This window comes from Pleurodeles waltl, chromosome 3_1 (genome assembly GCF_031143425.1).
Source record: "Pleurodeles waltl isolate 20211129_DDA chromosome 3_1, aPleWal1.hap1.20221129, whole genome shotgun sequence".
Lineage (NCBI taxonomy): Eukaryota > Metazoa > Chordata > Amphibia > Caudata > Salamandridae > Pleurodeles > Pleurodeles waltl.
Window position 1 is genome coordinate 12,630,943 of NC_090440.1, and position 16,805 is coordinate 12,647,747.

Consider the following 16,805-nt stretch of genomic DNA (forward strand, 5'->3'; position numbering starts at 1 on the left):
ATCCACCGAAATCCACATCAGGCCCTTAGCCTCTTAAGTGGTGTAGATGTGTTTTCAGACATGTTCAAGCACATCTTGGGGAGGGTTGCAAGTTGAGCACATTCAGGCTGGTGCGGCCCTTAAGGGGTACCAAGGGCATTAAAACCATGAGAAATTGGAAGAACTCTTGGGATATGACCTGTGAATTCCAAGATGACTGCTCCATCTGTGTTACGCAGGCGCTTCCTACAAACCCATCCTCAGGAGCAGCAAACACCATGCAACGTAATGACCACTCACTGACCGATTGTCCCTCCTCATCAAACACTGATGCACTCGTTTCCAGGCGCGGCTCCTCGGTTAGTGAGGAGGAACATCGACCCCCCTGCCAGCAGCAGCAGCCGCAAACCTTTTACTACAAAATTATAATAAACTGTGTTTATTATTGTTTGGTAGTAAAAGGGGCAGGGCCATGGGCTGTGACGAGTACTGAGGGGGAGTGCACAGTACTCCCCCTTAGTGCGCATGTATGTTTGGCCGGCTGTCTCGGGCCGGCCAAGCACAAAGGCGCAGTAGGCTCTCTCCAGCCGGGTACTGTGTTGCCCAGCTGGAGAGAGAAGGCACAGGCTCTGAGTGTGCCTGGGAGCACCCTGGCTGGGCGCTCCCAGCCAATCCTGATGCTGATCTGAGCAGTGCGAGGAATGGCCACAGGGCAGGCTGGGAGCCTATGCCTGCAGCCTGCAGCAGAGGAGCGGCACGGTGGGGACGGCAGCTGTGACAACAACCATGCAGGTAAGTTTAAAAAAAAGAAATAATAATCCCCCTCACCCCTAATACGATCCACGAGCCGCTCCTGCTGATTATCTACCCCAATAGTGTGGACGAGGATGTTCAAAATTTTCCGAGTCCTCTCCTTGAGCTCCAGGACTGGTAAGACGCCCTCCAAACCTTGCTGTGTCAGGTAGCTCCTTGGTGTGGTTGCTGTAACACCTAAAAGGAGTACATAAAGATGTGTTCTGGGTGAGGAGGTGGAAACCTACAGGACTGGCTAACAACCCTATTCAGAGCTTCCTCTGAAACCTCTTTCCATTTGTTCAAATATAATTTACTTAGAATTGACCTTTTAGGCATTTTGGGGGTCATTCCGACCCTGGCGGTAAAATCCGCCAGGGCCGTGAACGACGGAAAGCACCGCCAACAGGCTGGCGGTGCTTTCCTGCCCATTCTGACTGCGGCTGCCGCAGACAGAAAAGGGGATCCGGCGGTTTCCCGCCAGATTTCCCCTGGCTGGGCTGAACCTCCATGGCGGCGCTGCAAGCAGCGCCACCATGGAGATTCCGACCCCCTTCCCGCCAGCCTGTTTCTGGCGTTTTTTCCCGCCAGGAACAGGATGGCGGGAACGGGTGTCATGGGGCCCCTGCACTGCCCATGCCACTGGCATGGGCAGTGCAGGGGCCCCCTAACAGGGCCCCAGCATGATTTTCACTGTCTGCATAGCAGACAGTGAAAATCGCGACGGGTGCAACTGCACCCGTCGCACCCCTGCAACACCGCCGGCTCCATTCGGAACAGGAATAGCGGGAACGGGTGTCATGGGGCCCCTGCACTGCCCATGCCACTGGCATGGGCAGTGCAGGGGCCCCCTAACAGGGCCCCAGCATGATTTTCACTGTCTGCATAGCAGACAGTGAAAATCGCGACGGGTGCAACTGCACCCGTCGCACCCCTGCAACACCGCCGGCTCCATTCGGAGCCGGTTTCTGTGTTGCAGGGCCTTTCCCGCTGGGCCGGCGGGCGCTCCCTTGGCGGGCGCCCGCCGGCCCAGCGGAAAAGTCTGAATGGCCCCCGCGGCTTCTGACCGCAGAGCGGTCATTTGGAGGTGTAAGTTTGGCGGGCGGACTTAGAATGACCCCCTTTGTCTAAACATGAAAGGGGTGATGGCCTTCAGTCAGCCCTTTTAGAGCCAGCACGCCCACACAGCTCAGACAAGTGCACACACGCACTGCATTCCCCACACCCAGGAAATGAGTAAAAGGACCAATGGTCTCCGCCCCCTCCGTTGAAGGGGTGGAGTCTTGCAACTTGCACATTACCTTTGTAAAGTTAGGGCATCTAGGGTGTGACTGTTTTTTACAACAGGTGGAACCGCCGCACTGGTGGCTGAGATTCTAATCTTGAGGTGAAGACTCCCCAGCGCTGTCAATAGGAGGCTCCGCATACCAGGCGGACTCTCCGCACACAGAGATCTCCCCATGGTGGTGAACTGGACACCTACACATGCAACCAATTGGAAAATGAGATACACCTGAAATCAGTCAACCACACCTGACACTCACCTACTTGGAACCACACACATACTGACCAAAGCCTAGGTTCTGTTTCTTGCCTCCTCAGGCGTTCCCTCTTGCTGCCCGCGTCATGCCACTCACTGGTACACCCTTTGGTGACCTTGAGAGAATAGAGGATGCTTCCCGTGCAGAGGAGGAAGAGAAAACTCACTGAGGAGGAGACAGACCTTGTACTGACACTTGTGGTGCAAAACTACACAAAGCTACATGGGCGGCCTTCCTTTCTAGCTTAATGGAGCTCAGAAGGCAGCCTCGTGGCAGGAGGCGACTGATGCAGTCAGTGGACGTCCGGACCATGGGGGTGTAAAGAAACAATGGCAGGGTGGGAGAGGGTGGGTGAAGGGAAGGTTCTCCAGAATTCAGCTGGCTAGAACTCTTCCTGGAGGAACAACTGGAGTTGTCTCCCTCCCCTCGTGAAGATCGACCACCACTCCCACCTGCTACCCGGGCTGCCTTTTACAGGCGACACTAATGCGGTGCCAGGTAAGTCTTTAACCGTCCTCCCCATCCACCAATACATTACCTAACTGCTGCCTTCGTAGGCTTCCCGTGTCCCTACGTAAGCCAGTCCATGTTTTATATCGGCCATCACGTGTCTTGTAATACAGTTTTTCTTTTTTTAATTAAAAAAATACAAGAGCCCAGAGTAGCAATTCTTCAAATGAAATGCCAAGAGAATCTGAATTTCATTAAAGACACGGAGGCTAACATTATGCACATGGTCCTTTAATGCCACTCATGCAGTACTTTAAAGAGTACAACATCATAAATAAAACATTCCAGAAGAGAACACGCAGTATACATATGAAGTCCATGGAGACGGTCTACTGCCTCTTTTAAATGCTGAAGAAACTTATCCAGGTAAGTAGTCCAACAGGACGTCAACAGAAAGAACATCAGAGCAAGAAATCCTCTAGCAGTGCAGCCATGAGATAATCTCGTCCTCCTTCCATTCGCCAAACAAGTAGAACATCGGCGCTACCCCTACAGTCACCATAGTACAATCTATTACTGGAAATTATCTGCTAACAACGAAAATTGTTATAGACATTGTGCTAATAACTTACAAACTAGACAAACAGCAAGGGATTTTTATAAGCAAAACAATAATTCAACACACTTGAATTAATTCACTGTTGGGTAAGACATATTTCATATACAAATAGTTTATATATTGCTTTTTCTCGCAAAAACTTTTTTTTTTTTAATCAAATAGACCGTCCACAAGGCGGGGTTAAGAGGGGATAATGTTAGCCTCGGTGACTTTAATGAAATTCATATTCTCTTGGTATTTCATTTCAAGAATCACTATTTCATTACAAGACCGCAGGCTACCATTATGCATGTCGATAGCCCCTGGGAACTACATCAGACGTGCTCGATTGATTTACAATAAGGTTTAACAAAGTTTGAGGAATGAGACCAATCAGCTGCTCTCAAAATATCCTCTATCCTGCCACCTTTATAAAAGGACTGGCTTGCCATAGCACCTCTCATTGAATGTGCTTGAAATTTTTGTAAATCAATGCCGACTGATTGCATTTAACCCATCTTGCAGTCGTGGCCACAGTAACCGCCTTGAAAGGTTTAACAAAAGAAATCAAAACTTGGTCAGTACCATCCAGACGGAATTCACTCATTCAGCAAACATATTCTTTCATGCAATCCACCACACAAAGCTTTTTGCAGGAATCAAGACGTGGGTAGAAAATTGTTTCACACATAGTTTTGGCCTTTTTGTAATCTTGAAGGTAACCCGAAGACCATCATAAACTCTGTTACTTACCTCCAAGGCTTTAACATCTGACACTCCTCGACAACAAATTAAACAGAGCAAGGAGGTCAACTTCATAGAAAGTCTTTTGATGTTCAAATACCTATTGCAAGGCCAAGAGGTAAACATGGAGAGAACCAAATTAACATCCCATAGCGAACCATACCTAGATCTAGGAGGCCTTCTAAGTCTAATGCTTTTAAGCACCATGCGAACCAAAATCTTTTTTCAAACAGATCTGCCATTTATGAGACTGTGTCCCAGAGAAATCTCGGACCTATAGAAGTTTAATGTCCTATAACTACGAGCCTCATCGAACTCTACTAAAAAGTTCACTACCTCCACTACAGGGGCCTCCACGGGATCCAAGTTCCTTTCCTAGCACCAGCATACCTAAAACTTCCAGATTCCTCTGTACCTACGGTGGGTACCCGGTGCCCATGATTCATCCACGAGTTCTCCACTTGACATTTCCCTAGATCTCCTGACACTTTCCATGCAAGAATGTTCAAAGTGCCATTCAGAACCAGAGGATGCTCTTCTCCATCTGCGTTTCTTAAAATACCTTGAACTGTGGACATCAAGAAGGGAATGCCCTGCCATTCCATGCGTCCATATTCTCCAGCCACCAAAATAGTTCTATTCTGATTTCCCCATCTAAAACTACCTTGTCTCCATACCACAAACCTTTACGAAGAGCTTTTGCTTTTATCCTCTGCAACACTCTGTAATTTAAAGGACCTTGGAAGATCGCTTGAATAGAGGAAGATAAAAGACATAAGAGCCTGGCCCATTCTCTCAGAGTGATAGATTCCTTTTTGAGAGCAAATTGTATTTTTTTTTGGATTTTGGTGATCTTTTTTAGGGGTAGTTGATGAACTATGTTCACGATATCTATTGTGAAACCCCAAAACTCTAAAGTCCTGGAAGGGGTAAGGACAGACTTCCCTCTGTTTACAATAATGTCACTAAACTACATTGCCCACTCTTGGACCCACTCATCCATAGAAAACATTCATATATACATGCAGCATCATAGAGTAATAATCAAACAAAACTTCCTTTATTTACATACAAAATTAATTAACACAACTCAAATACCCCTATCAAAATCATTAGAAGGACAGAATAAGTGTCAAACGTAAGGGCTCGTGTAAAAAAGAGAAAAGAGAAGAAAAACAATCCAAGCAACAATAATTACTCTAAATCTAACCCTACATCAAACACAATGCTGCTGTACAACTCTATATAAACATACTCACATCTGCTATACTACAATTCTTACGGTCACAGTCCTTCTCAGTTAGACTTCAAACCGCTTTAAATCTAAAACATACACTTTTTTTAAATTTATATATATATAGACCTAGCTGTCTGTAATTATTGTTGTTTGGTTTGTTTTTAGTGGTCCCCTATCTTTTTAGTCCTGATGAAGACCCGTATGTAAGCCCGGAATTGGCCCGTGAGCCAGGGTCGAAACGTCGACGATATTATTTGAGCTTGGATGTGTTTGTTTATGAAAAAGAAGGACTTTTGAATGGGGATTTGCTACTCTTACAAATATATGGAAAGATTCAATGCATAACAAGTTTAACCAACAGGCTCCTTTTTACAAATTGTTGTTTTTTATCAGTTAGGTGGGAGATTGTTTTTCTTCTCTTTTCTCTTTTTTACACGAGCACTTACTTTTGACACTTATTCTGTCCTTCTAATGATTTTGATAGGGGTATTTGAGTTGTGGTCATTAATTTTGTATGTAAATAAAGGACGTTTTGTTTGATTATTACTTTATGATGCTACATGTATATATGAATGTTATCTATGGATGAGTGGGTCCAAGAGTGGGCAACTTAGTTTAGTGACAATATTATTTACCCAGCCCCTTTTGGGTTTTTTGCAGGGTTACCCTCTGTGGTCTATATTATATATCTGTTTACAATAAAGCCTAAATTCTGTAATAGCGGAATGGTCATATCTCAGTCCTTCAAAATCTGAGCTTGGCATTGAGACATGATCAGGATGTCATCCAGCTAAACGATCATCCGTATGTCTCTCTCTCTCTGAAGTAGGATCCTACTGCCCTCAGTATCTTGGTGAAACACCAGGTTGTCAAGAACAGGTCATAAGGAAGTACACAGATGCATAGGTAAGGTTCATGCTCCCTGGCCACAGGGATCGTAAAATAAGCATCCTTCAGGTCTAATTTCATGAGCCAATCCTCTTTCAACATATCTCTTAAAAGATGGATACCATCCACGTTGAAGTGCCTGTAGACTACAAATTTGTTTAGATTTCCTAGATTTATTACAAGTCTCCACCCCTTTTCCTTCTTCTCTAACTAAAAATAGAGTACTTACGAACAACTTGTTTTCTAGGGGCTTCTGTAGGATGGCTCTTTTTTGTAACATGCTACCTACCTCTTCTTCTACTGTACTATAACCTCTCGTGTAGTGGATAAATATAGTTCTCTTGGGGAAAAGGACTGGAAGGGTTCTTCCCAGAAACCTATTTTGAATCCTTGAATGGTTTCTAAACCCCAAGGGCCTTGCGTACCTGTTTAGCAAACATGGAAAAAGAACCTGAGACATCCTCCCACCTTTACTGGGAAAGAATCTAAATTTGTTGTATCCTGATGAGGGTTGACCACGTGGTTTGTTGACTCTTCCACGGAAGGGGCCTCCTCTCTGAGAGAAGTTTCTGCCTTGATAACCTCTGCAGAATCTCCTTGATTGTCTATAGGTTGAAAATTGGGAACTTTGTGTGCCCTGGCCGGCAGAAAGTCCCCTTCTGCCAGCCCATCCAAAATCACCTATGCTAAAGACTTTGCACATGTTGGTTTGTGCCTTGTCTAGGGCTGTAAATATTGCGACATACTTATTTAGTGTTTTGATCATGTCCTTTCTGAAGAGAAGGCCTTTAGGGTTCTCAGAGGGTTCATGATCGGCTAGATCCCCAAGTTTAGGACTAATTTTTAAGAGAACAACCCTATGTCTCTCTATGTTCACCCCGGCGTTAGCGTTTCCAAGCAAAACCATAGCCCTTTGGCTCCATCCTCTTATTAAGTCGTTATCCAAAGGGACTTCATTGATACGGGCATCCTCTAGCATATCAATAATCCTCGCCAGGGATCCGATCACATTCAGGAGACAATCCTGGCAAGATTTGAGAAATCTCTCACGAAGTCTCCTTGGGTCTCTACTCAATTTAAAGAGAAAAATGATTAATTCTGGGTCAAGGTTGGGTGTAAGGCAAGTCTTGTAATGTATAATCGGCCGAGAACATTCAGCTCTGAGAATGTTTGTAATAGTCCTTATAGAGGCAGAGTGAACCCTCCAACTAGGATAGACATCCTTTTACCTGCAGCAGTGCAACACAAAGGGCCAATTTTGCAATGACGAAGGACTGGTATGTACATATGCTAACAAGACGTTTGTTTTTATGAAACTATTGAGAAATGTGGATATACGCTTATCCATTTCTGTATGGTTGAGTTAATAGAATCCTTTACTTGTGTACTTGTAAGAATTCAGGCTCATATTTATGAAAAATGACACGTCAGAAAAAAATTCACGCGAGCTACTGTCATTCCCTAGCTCCATCCGTGCTCCATATTTACAAAATGACGGATGATGGCGCTAAGGAATGAATAGCACAATACAAAATTATGCTAGCCGGTAATGGATGGCGGTAGAAAAAATTGTGCTAGTGGGCCAAAAATAATGCTAGACTGATTAGCGGCAAAACATCTGCCACTAGTCAGCCTAGCATAATTTTTAGGTCACACAAGCAGCCAAAAAATGACGCTTGTTAAAGTATGGACAGGAGACAGTACCGCAACCACAATGTTGACCACAGGGGACCAGTATCCCCAGGACAACCCCAAAATAACCAGTGCCATCCAGGGGCCTCATCTAAGTGGCCCCCAGTGGCACACAACAGTTAAGAACGTAAATTTACCTCGGATGGGTCCCCTTCTCCTGTGGTGTCCCTGTGGTGTGGGTGGTGGTGATGCTGGGAGTTGAGGTGGGCCTCTGTGTGCCCAAAATAGTGGCATCATGGTGGACTCCATGGTGTTTCCCTAGGGAACTGTGCCTAACATCACTTTAACGCCTGGTCTGACCAGGCATTAAAATTTGACACTAATTGGCCTTAGCGTCAATTTTTGGGTCCGCTTCCTTGGCATCAGGGGACAAACTGGCAGCAGCAATGAGGCCCTCTACCATCCGGCCAGTCACATGTGTTTTTCACTTCCACATCACATAATGTAGGCACTCATTACCACTGAGCTGCTGAGTTGGAGAACTCAAAAACGCTCATCTCTGTGACTGGAGCTGCCTAGTGTACATTGCAAATGTTTATGAGTCCCGTGCATGGGACAAACATTCATACCATATGTTGAATTTAACTAAACAATTAATATATTTGTTAAAATTCTTTGTAAAATATGTAGTAAATACGTATCTAGTGTAACCACATTGAAACTGGAATGTGGTGTATTCATCTGTCTTCTTCTTCCAGGCACTGTGGATAATGATGTTGAACCATCTACAAGCCGGGGTGGCGGGCAGTCCCAGGAGAGAAGCTGATCCTCCTCCAAGCAACGAGATCTGCAGCCCACACCGCTTAAGAAGGAGAGGAGGACGGTGACCAAGAGCTGCTCGAGGAGGACATGGATGAAGAAGAGGGCCTTGTTGCCTCAACACTTAAGACTGGAGGCCACTTCTGGGCAGCTGTGCTCCTCCTGCTTCTTTTCTGAGGCTTGCCAGTCTCCAGTCATTCTCCAAGCAGCCTCAGAGACACATACACCTAAGCAACCCTTACCTCCGCACAGCCCTCACATCTCAGGTCTCGCGGTGCGATCTCCTACGCACTCCTTCCATGAAGGTGCATGTCAGGCCTTCTCTCAATCATCCGAAGGAGAGAACACCCCTGGTTAAAAGCAGGTATCCTCTGTTCATAAATCTCCTCCGCACAACCTCTGAGTTGCAAGCCCTCTCCGTGATGGTCATCCTGCTGGTTATATGAGATGGCCACACAATCGTAGGGGGGGTTGATATGGGCTTATGTGGGCCACTTGGAGGATTAATTTTTCAATCGGCAAAATGATGTCCGGCAGGAGATTCGTGCAGTGGGGGCTGCTCTGGGTAAAATTTCTGTCTTATTTAAAGGACCACCTCAGGTGATTGACAGGCAGACCCGTGCCTTGGATAATGGTGTGACAAAGATGCACCAAGAACAGATAAGACTTTATAGAGAACAGAGTGCAAGACGCCCTACCTTGGCCATGAAGTTGATGGATGCAATAACTAAACAAAGCCAAAGTGAATCTTCACAGCTAAGACGTGCAAGAGATTGTACACGGAAAACTGCCCTAATTGGACCACCATCTGACCCACCTGCACCATCACCTGCCTCACCACCTCACCACAACCATCCCTACCTGCACCACCACCTGCCCCACTACCACCTGCCCCATCTGCACCACCAAATGCCCCACCATCACCTGCCTCAATTGCACCACCACCTGCTCCACCATCACCTGCACCACCACCTGCCCCACCACCCATACCACAACCTGCCCTACCTGCCCCACAATCACCTGCCCCACCTGCACCACCACCTGCCCCACCATCACCTGCCTCACCTGCACCACCACCTGCCCCACCATCACCTGCCTCACCTGCACCACCACCTGCCCCACCATCACCTGCCTTACCTGCACCACCACCTGCCCCACCTGCACCACCACTGGCCCCACCACCCACACCACATCCTGCCCTACCTGCCCCACAATCACCTGCCCCACCATCACCCGCCCCACCATCACCCGCCCCACCTGCACCACCACCTTCCCCACTACCTGCACCCCAACCAACCCTACCTGCACGACCAGCTGCCCCACCACATGCCCCACCATCACCTGCCCCACCTGCATCGCCACCTCCCACACCACAACCTGCCCTACCTGCACCACCACCTGCCCCACCATCACCTGCCCCACCTGCACCACCACCCATACCACAACCTGCCCTACCTGTCTCACCAGCTGCCCCACCACCTGCCCCACCATCACCAGCCGCACCTGCATCACCACCCACACTACAACCTGCCTTACCTGCCCCACCAGCTGCCCCACCAGCTGCCCCACCACCTGCCCCACCATCACCTGCCCCACCACCTGCCCCACCATCACCTGCCCCACCAACTACCCCACTACCTGCCCCACCATCACCTGCCCCACCTGCACCACAACCATCCCTACCTGCACACCCAGCTGCCCCACCACATGCCCCACCATCACCTGCCCCACCTGCATCACTACCTCCCACACCACAACCTGCCCTACATGCACCACCACCTGCCCCACCATCACCTGCCCCATCTGCACCACCACCTGCTCCGCCATCACCTGCCCCACCTCCCATACCACAACCTGCCCTACCTGTCTCACCAGCTGCCCCACCACCTGCCCCACCATCACCAGCCGCACCTGCATCACCACCCACACTACAACCTGCCTTACCTGCCCCTCCAGCTGCCCCACCAGCTGCCCCACCACCTGCCCCACCATCACCTGTCCCACCACCTGCCCCACCATCACCTGCCCCACCAACTACCCCACCACCTGCCCCACCATCACCTGCCCCACCTGCACCACAACTATCCCTACCTGCACGACCAGCTGCCCCACCACATGCCCCACCATCACCTGCCCCACCTGCATCGCCACCTCCCACACCACAACCTGCCCTACCTGCACCACCACCTGCCCCACCATCACCTGCCCCACCTGCACCACCCATACCACAACCTGCCCTACCTGTCTCACCAGCTGCCCCAGCACCTGCCCCACCATCACCAGCCGCACCTGCATCACCACCCACACTACAACCTGCCTTACCTGCCCCACCAGCTGCCCCACCAGCTGCCCCACCACCTGCCCCACCACCTGCCCCACCATCACCTGCCCCACCAACTACCCCACCACCTGCCCAACCATCACCTGCCCCACCTGCACCACAACCATCCCTACCTGCACACCCAGCTGCCCCACCACATGCCCCACCATCACCTGCCCCACCTGCATCACTACCTCCCACACCACAACCTGCCCTACATGCACCACCACCTGCCCCACCATCACCTGCCCCATCTGCACCACCACCTGCTCCGCCATCACCTGCCCCACCAGCACCTGCACCACAACCCACACCACAACCTGCCCTACCTGCCCCACCAGCTGCCCCACCATCACCAGCCACACCTGCATCACCACCCACACCACAACCTGCCTTACCTGCCCCACCAGCTACCCCACCACCTGGCCCACCATCAGCTGCCCCACCAGCTACCCCACCACCTGCCCCACCATCACCTGCCCCACCTGCATCACCACCTGCCCCACCACCAACACCAAAACCTGCCTTACCTGCCCCACGATCACCTGCCCCACTTGCACCACCACCTGCCCCACAACCACCTGCCCCACCACCTGCCCCACCATCACCTGCCCCACCAGCTACCCCACCACCTGCCCCACCTGCACCACAACCATCCCTACCTGCACACCCAGCTGCCCCACCACGTGCCCCACCATCACCTGCCCCACCTGCATCACCACCTCCCACACCACAACCTGCCCTACCTGCACCACCACCTGCCCCACCATCACCTGCCCCACCTGCACCACCACCTGCTCCGCCATCACCTGCCCTACCTGCACCACCACCTGCACCACCACCCACACCACAACCTGCCCTACCTGCCCCACCAGCTGCCCCACCATCACCAGCCACACCTGCATCACCACCCACACCACAACCTGACTTACCTGCCCCACCAGCTACCCCACCACCTGGCCCACCATCAGCTTCCCCACCAGCTACCCCAGCACCTGCCCCACCATCACCTGCCCCACCTGCATCACCACCTGCCCCACCTGCATCACCACCTGCCCCACCACCAACACCAAAACGTGCCTAACCTGCCCTACGATCACCTGCCCGACTTGCACCACCATCTGCCCCACAATCACCTGCCCCACCATCACCTGCACCACCACCTGCCCCACAATCATCTGCCCCACCTGCATCACCACCTGCCCCACAATCATCTGCCCCACCTGCATCACCACCTGCCCCACAATCATCTGCCCCACCTGCATCACCACCTGCCCCACAATCATCTGCCCCAACTGTATCACCACTTGCCCCAGTTGCACTGCACCTGCGCAATCACCCAGAACCCATCCTCAGTCACAAAGACCTTTAGCACAAGCAATGCTCAGGCGGAGGAGAAATCCTCCACAATACGCGTGTTCACCTTTTTATCCCATTATCTTCACTAAAAATATGAGAACTTTTAACACCTCAAAGCTGCGTCAAGATTAAAAAACAACTGTTTGATTGCTGTCCATATATATTTGTATGTGTTCTTTCAGCATTTACGATTTTGAACAGTAATCCATTAAAAAAAACACATGGCAAGCATTTGGCAAACAGACTTATTCGTCAAAGGAGATTGCAGCCAACAAAGATCATAAAATCATAAAGGAAAGAGATTTTTGTTTTTTACTTTGATTTTTATATCATAACTCTATATTTGCAAAACAAATATAATAACACAAAATAAAAGACTGTCCTTCCAAATGGGCAACTTGAAAATAAATAATCTCTTGATGCAGAGTGAGAAAGCTACCTTAATGAAATGAGATAATGAAAAGTCAGGAACCGTCACGAGAACACACAGAGGGGATAACAAAAGAATCCATAGTCCAAACATGGTGCAAACATGTCACTGTCAAATTTAAAAGTGATGACTGCATCTTTAAGGGTAAATATATCTATTGGAGGGAGATATGCCGGAAGTGGGCATCTAAAGACGCTCCCGCCCTGGTCGATTGGTGAGATTCTGTGGAACAGGCGTGGAGCGTGGACACTTCACCGTGGTCTATAAGAAGGCCAAGACTCTGGAGGCTGTTTCTATCCTGGTTGGAGGGGAACACCCTGGCATCGCAAGCCATCAGTGTCCTATGATTACAACGAACCTCGAATTATGGACCAGTTCGAAATTGGTTCTGATTTCTGTTGTCAGGCCTATAAGCCAAATAAGCCCTCTCGAGACGGAATATACAGTAATATATTGGGTTTAACGTTTCGGGGCCGGAGGCAAAGAAAACAACGGTGAATGATGACAACAAACAAAAAAAAGAATATACCTACTAGAAATGTAGGTTCCAAAGAGGTTACATGCGCTGTCTATTTTAATGTAAAGCAAATTTTTATCCCCAGATAACAAAGCATTGTAACTACATTTTTACTCATATATATGTGTTGAGCAAGAAAGTTCAGCACTTTATTCTGTAAATGTGTGAACTTATACAAAGTAAAATACGCATGTTTTAGAAAGGTAAAGTTACTCAATGTCAGCCTCTACATAATGACAATAAACAATTCATAGCTGACAAGTTTCCCAGGTCCATGCGTGATGTTACTCCAGTCCAGGGTTTTTCCATTGAATCCTGGGACTTGAAGTTCTCTTCTAAAATGGAATAAGCAAGACCTCAAGTCCTAGAAATTAAAGAAGAAACAGAGACTAGGGTAGGCAGAATTCAGGACCCTCCGGTACTGCGGTGCCATGCGGGTGTGCTGGGTATATGCGGGTGTGCTGGGTATATGCGGGTGTGCTGGGTATATGCGGGTGTGCTGGGTGTATGCGGGTGTGCTGGGTATATGCGGGTGTGCTGGGTATATGCGGGTGTGCTGGGTATATGCGGGTGTGCTGGGTATATGCGGGTGTGCTGTGTGTATGGCTGGCAGGACCAGCAAAGCAGCCCCCCCAGACGTCCAGTACAGCTTTCCCCGCCAGTTGTGGACCCCCACTGCCCTGCGTTGCGATGGGCCCCCATACCTGGGCCCAAGCTACATTGGTCAGGTAGGTATCTCGTCCCCCATAATGTTGAGAGTACCTAGCTAGGGCACTCTCACGGATGATGCTTAATTCAGTCTTGGTGAAAGGGGGGCGCGGTTCACCTCAGGATCCTCAGCCATGTTAGGGGCAAGATTTGGGCAAGGAGCGGCAGGGTGGACGAGGATTTTTCTCTTAGGTGAGGATGACTCAAGATCGCTGATTTCCTCTTCCGACGTGCCATTTCCTGCCTACTCACAATAGACAGAGTTCTACACACCGAGTGCAAAGTATCCGCAATGTGTGTGGAGTAGAAACTAAGGGGCAGAGAATCCCCATGAGGGAGGGAGAGAACCTGTCTACAGTAAAGACTCAAAACACTAAACAACACCCAAACATATGTGTAATTAATAATTAGAAATTCATGCAAGGTTTAAAAATAGATTTACAGTTTAAAAAAATATTGTAGATAGGGAAAAGAATAAAAAATGTTTAGGGACGAGTGAGGTGAAGTTTTTACTGCTGAGACCAGCTCTAAAGTTAGATACATTATGCGCAGTGAACAGAGTTGACTCCGGAAGGGATTCATGGGCAGGATGTTGGAGGTCCAACATTCTTCATTGTCAAGAGACAGTTCAACCACATGAAGCAGCCCAGGAGAGGAGACCGGCCGGCTGTGCCCACCTGCATGCCCGGGCCTCTTCCCTCATGCGGACGTAGGTGAGGGTTAAGATGTATCTGTAAGTCCTGTGGTATGGCGGTGCTCTGCAACACACAGCAGGCTAGAAGAATCCAGCACACAACTTGAGGGGAGTACACCAGCACCTCACGTGCCATCAACACATCTGAATCGTGACTTGAGGACCCCAAAAGTCCATTCAATAATAAAAACTGTAACCATGTATAGAAATGTGTTTCTCAGCCACAGGTCACCAAAATCCCCAGCAACCACATGACGTGCAAGAGATGACTGATGGAAAGTAAAGCTGTTGTGTGTGCTTCCAGGACAGTTGTGCACAAGCGGCCCTAGCATAGCAGACATCCTGCACATTGATGGAGCGCCAGTTGTGTCCCTTGCGTAAAAGGTGTGCTGTGGTGGCTGAAGTGCAGGGTGGTGCAATCAATGGCATTTAGTGCACTAGGGAAGTGGGCAAGGACATAAAATACACATACAGAATTGAACTTTAGTTTGTAAAATAGATTAATAGTGTTCATCTTCAATTTTGTGCAGTGAGTTCAAAATTGAATATAAAAATTGTCTATTCATTTTTTAAGAATACAAAATTGCATTGCACTGTGAGGAAGGTGACATGTGCTCAGCATGAGAGGGAGTCTCATGGTGATGGAAGGTGGACACACTGTCAGGAGTCTGGTACCTCAGCAGTAGAGTGGAGGTTGTGGCAGCGTGGTGGACACTCTCTGAGAACGGTGATGTCTCAGCAGGAGAGTGAACGTTGTAGGGGTGGACACGCTGTGAGGAGGGTGACACGTGCTCAGCATGAGAGGGAGGCTTGTGGTGATGGAAGGTGGACACACTGTCATGAGTCTGGTACCTCAGCAGTAGAGTGAAGGTTGTGGCGGCGGGGTGGACACGCTGTGAGGATGGTGATGCCTCAGCAGCAGAAAGAATGTTGTGGCGGTGGGTGGTTGACACACTGTGAGGACGGTGATGTCTCAGCAGGAGAGTGAACGTTGTAGGGGTGGACACGCTGTGAGGAGGGTGACACGTGCTCAGCATGAGAGGGAGGCTTGTGGTGATGGAAGGTGGACACATTGTGAGGAGTCTGGTACTCAGCAGTAGAGTCGAGGTTGTGGCGATGGGGGTGGACACTCTCTGAGGATGGTGATGTCTCAGCAGGAGAGTGAATGTTGTGGTGGTAGAGGGTGGATACATGCTGTGAGAAGGCAAACATGCTCAGCAGAGGAGGGAGGCTTGTGCTGATAGGGATGGACACACGCTGTGCCGAGGGTGACATCCTCAGCAGGAGGGTGAAGATTGTGGCAATGGAGGGTGAGGACATGCTCTGTTGGAGGCTGAGATGCACTTAAGAGTAAGCAGAGACACAGCAGGTGGCCATTGAGACTGTGAGGACAATATACGTGAAGAAGGCCTGGAGACTGGGACAGCAATGGGCAAGGGATGCATGGAGGCTGTGAGAGAGCGAGTTATGCTGAGCATTGGTGGGAGGCAACAATTCATGTGCTGTGTGGGATATACACACTGAGCACAAGCGAAAAGCTGCAACGATTGCTAACATGATTACACACAGTAGGTGTGTGTTTTGTGTCTTATCTGAACTGCCATTGAGAGGATCTAGGCTGCAGGATCTATCCTAGCAGTCCCATGACATGCTCCCACGTAATTACACCCAGAAGGTGACTGTTTTGTGTCTTGCTTAAAGTGCCAATGAGAGGAAGGCTACCCTAGCAGTCCCATCACATGTGCACACGTGATTACACCGAGTGGGTGTGTGTGACATCGATTCCACCAGGTCATAAGGAACCGATGCCTCGCCACTGACGCCAGATCACTTTCCCTGCAACCGTAAGGAACCCATGCCTCACCTCCCCCGCCTAGCAGTAAGGAACTGACGCCTCATCTCCCCAGTGGTAGTACGGAACTGACGCTGCACCGGCTCCAGCGACGCCTCACCTCCTCGACCCCTTGCAACTTCTTTATTTCTTCATCGTGTTCCAAAGTACTGTACCTGGGGCCAGTGCGACTCCGTGACCAGCCCTCACTTCCTCACGAGTGGCGTCAGACTGTTAGGAATGACTCCGTCAAGACTCCGTGATAG

General features: G+C 49.4%; 1 protein-coding gene across 1 annotated transcript; it reads left to right on the plus strand.

Annotated features, from left to right (window-relative positions):
• Positions 1-680: 680 nt before the first annotated feature.
• On the plus strand, positions 681-12,084 carry LOC138285949 (uncharacterized). Its single transcript, XM_069226469.1, has 2 exons — positions 681-771; positions 10,148-12,084. Exons 1-2 carry the CDS (start codon positions 681-683, stop codon positions 12,082-12,084), a joined length of 2,028 nt encoding a protein of 675 aa, XP_069082570.1.
• The last annotated feature ends 4,721 nt before the right edge of the window (positions 12,085-16,805 follow it).

Excerpts from the sequence above, each read along its gene's own strand:
- LOC138285949 (XM_069226469.1), top strand. The coding sequence starts at position 681 with ATGGCCACAGGGCAGGCTGGGAGCCTATGCCTGCAGCCTGCAGCAGAG. Across the intron at positions 772-10,147 it reads CTGTGACAACAACCATGCAG|CTGCCCCACCACCTGCCCCA; the intron begins GTAAGTTTAAAA and ends CTGTCTCACCAG.